Genomic DNA, 8,517 nt, shown 5'->3' with positions numbered 1-8,517 from the left:
CAAGTAAACATGCGATTGATAATGATAGGAAGGCGACATTTGAGCAGCGGTTTCTGAAGGACCCCTAAAGCAACCCAGCTCAGAGCTTTTAGCATGTCAGTTAAAATGCCACAATAAACTGTCAGTGAAATACAGTATTATTTAAGAACCATTAATTCGTTAAAAGGAAAAAAGACCCATGGTATTGAAATAATATTTCATAAACCTTCAGCGACTATCCATCATTTATTTATTTAATAAAAATCTGAGTATTATACCCCTTCATCGTAACATCGTAGCAGGACCTCCAAAATAGTAGCTGCTACGGCCAAATCGTAGCAGTTGGCATCTGTGTGTGTTTGTGTGTCTATATACACACACACACACACACACACACACACACACACACACACACACACACACACACACATAACTGTGCAAAAGTCTTAAACATATTGCATTTTTCTACTCTGAAGCATTAAGATCTGATTTCTGATCTGAAAACAAGTAATTATGCAAAAGAGAGCTCACATATGATTACTGTTTGGAGGAAAATAAAACTGTAAAAGAAGCAAATAAACAATGAAGAATAAGCACGGTTATCTACCAAACTAAGCGTTAGAGCTGTTTGATAAAGTTTTTCTATTGATGAGGTAAGAAGGGTTTCTGAAGAAATTCATTAAATCTTATTGGCCTTCCAAGAGAGGTAGGTGTTCCACACTATAGCAACGACTTGGACCACTGCCAATCTAAACGAGAAGAGAAAAAGAAAACAATGAAAGCATCACAAAGGACAAGGCTTTATTATGAAGTGGAAAGACTGGAGAGTGGTATCACCTTTAATATCCAAACATTACCAAACCAATGTTGGGTAATATAAACTTTATTCATGGCTAATAAAGTCACGGAAATTGTGAATTTGAATAACGTCCGTAAAATCTTGGAAATGGATGTAAGAACACATTTGATTAGGCACTTTATTTCCTTTAAAATGCAGTATGTCATTCATTGAAAATACAAATCTGCCAGTATCTGTAAATTGTTTGGTTGTTTCACGCAGCATTTACGTGTAGCTTGTAGGTCAGCGAATGAGATAGCTGAGCAAGCAAGCATGTAAATCAGTGACAGCTAAAACACAAAAAGATTGTGAGAGCTGATTTCTGCAAAGACAGAAGAACACATGCATTGGAGAACAGAAGTTTAGCGACTTACAGAAACTTTCTTTACAACACGCTGTTTCAGAATCGTGGAAAACTCTAAAGCTTGGTTCATACTTCTGTCGCAGATGAATACGATAAGTCAGCCGCAGACAGCTATAAAAGCTGTGCAGCTTCACTATTTGCTGTTCGAAGGACGCATCGTGTTGCAGCACTGAGCAAAGTGGTGGCAGCTGTTGTTCGTACTTTAAATACTTACTGCATTTGTGAAATTGGATAAATTGACATTTAAGTAGATGTGCTGAATTTGTACCTCTCACACTAGCGTTTTTAAAAAAAATCTAAAGCGACGTCTCAACCAACAGAGAATCCGAAAGGGAGAATTTTATACATTAATTAGAGAGATGTGGGTATGTGACAGTGAGATTAGAGGTATTTTAGAATGGCAGGTGAAAGGTTTGATGATCTGCTAAGGCTGTTCGCCTTGTCAAAAAAGATGCACGTCTCAAGACTGTAGATGACATCATTACGACTTGTCGCACAGGATCGGAGTCTTCATTATGTACTGTAAGTTGTGTACTTTATATTATTGGTTTTGGTGTACTACTGAAAAGCTTGTGTATGTTGATATAACTAAAACTACATTATTTAGTGACTTTTCCATGAATTCTTGTTTTTTTGCCGCATCCTCATCTGTGAAATGTACAAAAAATTACTTTGCCAAAATTGTAGCCTTATTCATGTATACAGTAGGAATCCAACATAGTTTCACATAACACATTTATTTTGCCAGTCCAGTATAATTAAGTTAATTGTTAAAAATTTTACCAAATAATGCTCCAACTTACTGTATTGCGTTTTATAATTATTCTCTAAATCTGCTTTTGTTAGGCTTTGACAGTGTGGCCAGTCCCATCTATTCTCTGTCAATGTAAATGTTGAGTAGATGGGGCTGGCAGAATTGAATGATCACACCGTCACATGATTTGACACCATAAAACAGTAAAGGAAATGTTAAAAAGGAATTAAATTGACATTTTAGGCCACTTACTATTTAACATGCTGTATAATAACGTGGATGCAAACACAAAAATGAATTTGCTAACTCCTGCACAATCAAACACAAACACACTCCTCATATACACAGTATAGTAATTGGTTGAATCTAATAAAACATATTGTTTACCTGTGATTTAGTGGTATAAAATAGAAATTTGCAATCTGTACAGCTGGCCAGAGCTGAAAGAGAAAAAAAATCCATAAATTAAACTAAGATATTTAAAATCGTGAAAGTCAGCACTAGTATGATCAGTCATTATAGCTTTATGAATTTGAGTTATGCTACTAGCTTCCTGTTTACAACTATGCAAATCAAGTGGAATTTAACTCCTTCCAGTCAGATTATTGATAAATACAATAAAAACATGTCAGCAACATACCCCCTTGCCACAGCTACAACAAAAAAAAATATTCTCACATTTTTTAGGGAAAAAATTGAAATTGTCAGTATTACGATTTAGATGTGGCCAGCATTAGTTGACATAAAATGGCACATAAGACAAGATATGCTGGGTTTGAACTACACCACTGCACATGTTTAACATCTAATTCAATTGTAATGCATGATCACCTGGGGCTGCAGTACCTGGGTATAATTACTGGTACACATTTAGCTGTATAACTACTATACATGGTTAATAATATGACAACAGCAACAACAACAAAAACACAAATTATTAACATAAAACTTACATAGTAGCTTGCTATCAAGGCGTCAGTGAAGTCCTGCAAGAAGAAATAATAAAAATAAAATTAAAAAAAAACAGGAGAAATATATTACTTTATTTCCCCGATATGGACCTGCACGGCTTGTCCTATATCTCATTTATCAAGTATGTATAGGCTCACAAAACACTGTGTTTTAACTGTATTGTTGTTCTACAATGTAAACAGAGGTTAAAGTCTAGTTTTTTGGATTAAGGAATGAAATTAGATCGTCAAACATTATCTAACCCTTTTCCATAGTGGTCTTTCTGACTAAATCTGACTCCACATCCAATCAACCTCAAACCAGTCATACAGCACTGTTTCTTGTCGGTATGATTCACTGTAAAACTGCCCTTTTAGTGGATCCATCTGTAAATTAAACGTCACTGCTAAAGCATCATCAGCCTGCCATTAGTTATAACCATGTTTTAATTGTGTTGTGTGAAGAACTGCATCTTCTTTGAAGTTGGATTACAGGGATGGAATAAGACCCCTGTTTCATAGCAATTCCAACCACTCCAGTTGGAGTCATATTTAGAAGGCTGGAATCGTTTGGTAGAGTCTCTTCCATTGTTAATGAATGCAAGTTATTACACATAAAAACAAACAGAAAATGCATTTAAAAAGTAAAGTATGGTCAAATTAAGTTTGTTTTAAAACATTTGTCTCCTGACAGAGTGGCAAGGTATGTTTAATGTTATTCAAGGATTCAGTGCTATTCAATCTGCTCCACCTAGAGGATAAAAGTGAGACTGAAAGATAATTAAAATACGGGTATATTAATATATTCTTCAAAGGTAGAGCATCATTCTAATCTGCTGGTTGTCATCATTAGTGTCACAAATCCTCTGCCTCCAGTCGTGGAAGAAAATAGTGTGGTATCCATAACTAGGAAAGGGTTACACACAAGGAAATCTATACATTACATAAAGTACATATATTAAATGTGGAAGGTGAAGAAAAAAATAATGATCCTGGCATCCTGAGTATGGAATGCTGACCATATTGAGCAGTCACTGCAGTCATCCTGTGTCATACAGCATAGCCTATGACTAGTGAAGGTTGTCCAAGATCATATTTCTTTAACAGAAGGAGATGTTAAACTTATTTACTAAATAAATAAATATAGCAACAGCATTTGTCTGACTGTGAAGTGTTTCTTGGATGCAGCTGAATCCTGATTTTATATATATATATATATATATATATATATATATATATATATATATATATATATATATTATATTATATATATATATATATATATAAGTTACTGTCTACAAAAAAGCCTATATTCTAAATAGAATCAGTCTGTTCCTCTTGTCTAACTGGAGCTTGTTAACCTGCTGTCTGGTTTCTCTGTGTCTGTCATTTATTGTATATTAAAGTATCAGAGAGCGTGCAAACTGATGCAGCTGATAAATGAAGGAAAAAAAAAAGCCATTGACCAGCTGGTCAAGAACAGCTGTTTATTGCTTTCCTGTCACCTCCATCACAAATTGTGTGATTTTATTAACTAAATCTATTTAGTGCTGGGGTGGAGAAGTCAAGGCATTCCCTTGCAGTGACCCTGAATGTCGTGAAACAGGTTGCACTGGTTTGGATCTCTGTACTCACAGTCCACTGAAAAAGTAGACTTTGAATCCCTTGGTTGTTGACTTCATAATAACACTTGTTGACAGCCTGTGAATATAGAAGTGAAAGTCCCTCATTCAGAAAGATCACGTAATCTCCAGCAGAAAGGCCGTACAAAACATAGACACTTCCCCAATACACACAATGTACATTTGCAGATTACTTCAACACTAGAACCACTACAGTTCTACAACAGGCGGTATATTTTAAACACCATTAATATTAAAATGAAAGACAAACTATCGGATACAACTCAATAGTTTTATTCAAGCACATCATATCAAACAACTGCACAGCCGAAATGTACTTAAAATGAACAATTAAAAATAAAAGGGTTTATTTTCTAACTTACCACATACAAAGCACTACTTCAAAAAATGCAAAACTATAATAAACATTTCATAAGAAACTAGTGTATAAACAGGTATATGCACATACAAAACTGTAAAAACAAAAGTAGTTTTTAATCTAAAACAAAAGTAACATATGTTTTATCTTGTGTGTGTGTCACTCGCAATGCAGAATCCAGGTTGAGCTTTCTGATTAAAATGTTTCTGCTGAAGCGCTATGGCTAGCTTGAAGATGAAATCTCTCCTACTGATATTTTCCCTGATGCATTCCTTGTACAAAACGAAGGAATCAATGACTGCCAGGTCCAGTAGAGATAACAACAGGCATATATATCTATATCTATATCTATATCTATATATTGTGATGTATTCTGACCTTTTATACCATATATATATATATAAATAAAATATTGTAAGCTATATTCAAAATAAAAACGTATTGCAAGACGGTTCTTGTATTAAAGTAAAACTTGTAGAAATTCTATTTTATGTAATTTTGTGTGTGTGTGTGTGTGTGTGTTGGAAAGGTAACCAGACAAACATGTAGCTAATGCGCGGCGTAATTCAGAATGTGCGTGACAACACATGAATTAATTTCTGCTGTTAAATGTTTTTGTCTTTGTGGCAGCACATGAAGCTCTCCTCACGATATTCAGAGCCGTTCTTTTCCTACTTCGTAAGCAGATATCCCCTCCCCTGAATGACTATGAATGGAGTAATCTGCATTAGTACGGACGATTTTATTTCCTAAATCAGAACTTCATAGCAACGCATTTCCTGAAAAGTATGGCAGACAGGTCGTGAGAAACTGTCAGGTGTATGTAAACGCCGCCATTGTAAACACATCGTAATGGAGCATTGTCATGTGCTAGGGGAGTAACAATGCACTAAGAATGGTACAATAAGCATCACAATATACAGATCCAAGTATGATATTATCTGTATATTATATATTATAAAATGGCATGAATATAGGGAGCAATCTCATTGGCTAGCAAGTGTTCTAACCTGTACAGATATGTCACAATACCAGCACAGCTCAGAACTTTTAGAACCATTTTTCCTGATTCACTTTGTGAGAGGTGGGGTAGGGTATGGTGGGGTGCTGCCATTTTATAAGTGCAATAATACAAATATAGTCCAAAATCCACAGGCCTAGGCTGTTAAACAATCCTCCTAGGATGGTGCACACTATTTGAACACACTGTTGTATGGGGATTCTTGCTTTATGTTTCATCTGATTAAATGATCACTCATGACGGACTATTTTGTTAAAAATCATACAGCATGCATTGTAGACATTGACTACTGTATAAATCACATTTATTCTTTATTCAAGAAACGTTTGAGGAACTACAAGTAGCTCTGCACAGCAGTGGTTTGACACACACCTCCACCATGATACGATACGTCATGAAAAGTGTTATGATTGATTAATTGTTGCACTGCTAGAACTTTCTATCTGAGTTTTAATATAAAAAAAGAAAAAAGGTCCAGAATGAGTAAATACACCCAAGAGGCACAGCAGCAAATGGATCAATCAGCTCAAGAATGTGGTTCTTTACAGACTGCCAGATAATCTCAGCTGGACATTCACATTGATTGTGTTCATATGAGGTTCCACTCAGCCTCCCATCGATGCTCCCTGGCAAAACTGCATGCATTAATCACCCAACAATGAGGCTGCCAGCCTTTTATCAGCTAACACAGATCTTGAATGGACAAATTCAATACTCACACCATTTTTAAAAGGTCTTGTCTTCTTTTTTATTTTCCTGCCAAAATAATTGGTTATAACTTAATAAAGAGCCCCCACTAGCCACCACCACAGATTTATGATCAATAGGAATAAAACTTGACAGCTTGCAAACCTGCTGAACCTTATGGAGGTAATAAAATTTAAATATAAATGTCTCAATACACAGTCCAGGAGGTGCTGTTGTGTGTGTCAAATGAAAGTTAAAGCAATGAGTTTTCAGGAGTTAAATAATTATCCCAGTGTGTGTCTTGACAATATTGTAGGTTTACAAACTGCACACAAAGCTGCTGCTTCACCAGATGCATTACAGCAGTAGATCATATATATTTCTGAGCTTATTTTCATTACACTGATAGAATTATGAATTTAAATAGCATATGTTGTTCCCTTACAATCAGCCCTGCTCAGGCGTTAAGAGTGGAGATCATCAGTGTATGACGCAGCCTACTTCAAGTTAGTAAGCGTTACATTCCAAATTAAGGTAACAGGATTTTAACCCTTTGCTGTCCATTTATTCAGTGCTTGTCAGGTCCACTTTATTTTCATACGCACCCCCCCCCCCCCCCCCCCCCCCCCCCACCCCCCCCCCCCCCCCCCCCCCCCGAGTAAAACAGGTTTAAAAGGCACTGCATGGCAAAAGGACATCAGTACTGCATCTCCAGCCAAGCCCCACCCCTTGTTCGCTGTATTTTTCACATACCTCTTCATAGTCGTGCATTCTGATAAACCCTCTCCTGATCACTCGTTTTATCACCAAACTCCTCAGTGATGCGATCCAAGTCATTATTTCATCTCAAAAAGCTCTGCAAATGTCTGTGATTTTCTTTGAGCGCTGGATGCAGAAACAGTTCTCTATTTGTTATGTGTCTGTGTTATCTCTGTGGTGCACAGGCTATTCGTATTGCTCAGATACAGCCCTTTTTCTTCGGCTTCATTCGACATCGGACTGGAAAGGGAAAATTGTAATGTCAGACCTAGTCCAATATAGGTCCTCAAAGGTTAAGGGAGAGAATATTTCTTTAAGTGCAGTAGTTTCCCATCAGTCTCCCATCATCAGGTTTTGGAACCCTAAATTATACTGTAGTTACAAATTACATATAGAGTTCAAACCAAGTGCAATGTATAGTTCACACCTCGACAACTACAGTATGTACCATTTCATGAAAATCCACCATTATTTACACTAAAAGACTGACTCTTTCATCGTGCGACGATGGGGCCATGAACTAAAATCATGTTTATGTGAGTGACATTAGCTGATGATAATGTGTCAGTATTTTACTGAGCTGTTTATTAAAGTCAGTTGCCAAGGTGTTAGGAATTCCAATAGTTCACAGGGGTCTTAACCTTCAAAAAGTCAAGAACATCTAACTAATTAACCATTAAGATACCATTAGGGCATTCTGAACATCATATCATTTACCATTTCCTGAAAGAGCAAGTCTCAATCCGACAGCAAATGCTGTCTGCCTGATACAAGATTTTGTTCATTATAACATTTTCCTCCACATTTGTTTGTCACCTGTTTCCCATCTTTTTGACATTTTCAGTAATTGACCTGTTAGCCTAATTTTAACTTAATGGCATTCCTTACATATTGAATGTATAGGCTGCTTAGTAACAGTCACCTTACACACATTTGAAACAGTATGTATCGCTGCATGGAAACTTCTGCACACAGTATATATACTGAATCCACCACCAAAAAGGCATATAACTGCTTAGAAGATGAAGAAAAACAAACAATCCAAACACTCCAAAAATATGTAGTTTTCTTTTTTTTTTATCATTCAAAACTACTTTTTGAGATCTTCTGAACTACCAGGTGACTACAACCTTTTGTCAGCTAATTACACTATGTAACACAATT

The 8,517-nt window shown here is 36.1% G+C and overlaps 1 protein-coding gene across 1 annotated transcript in view; it reads right to left on the bottom strand.

The window, feature by feature from the left end:
- Positions 1-216: 216 nt before the first annotated feature.
- Positions 217-8,517, bottom strand: part of LOC121316592 (protein Mpv17-like) — a 64,966-nt gene continuing 56,665 nt past the window's right edge. Inside the window, exons 6-8 of the mRNA XM_041251637.1 lie at positions 2,889-2,921; positions 2,323-2,375; positions 217-728 (exon numbers count right to left, since the gene is read on the bottom strand). Coding sequence (XP_041107571.1) covers positions 659-728; positions 2,323-2,375; positions 2,889-2,921 — 156 coding nt within the window. The 3' untranslated portion in view covers positions 217-658. The remainder of the gene's footprint in view (positions 729-2,322; positions 2,376-2,888; positions 2,922-8,517) is intronic.

Source organism: Polyodon spathula, chromosome 6 (assembly GCF_017654505.1).
Source record: "Polyodon spathula isolate WHYD16114869_AA chromosome 6, ASM1765450v1, whole genome shotgun sequence".
Taxonomy (NCBI): domain Eukaryota; kingdom Metazoa; phylum Chordata; class Actinopteri; order Acipenseriformes; family Polyodontidae; genus Polyodon; species Polyodon spathula.
This window is presented reverse-complemented; position numbering and strand designations above follow the sequence as displayed.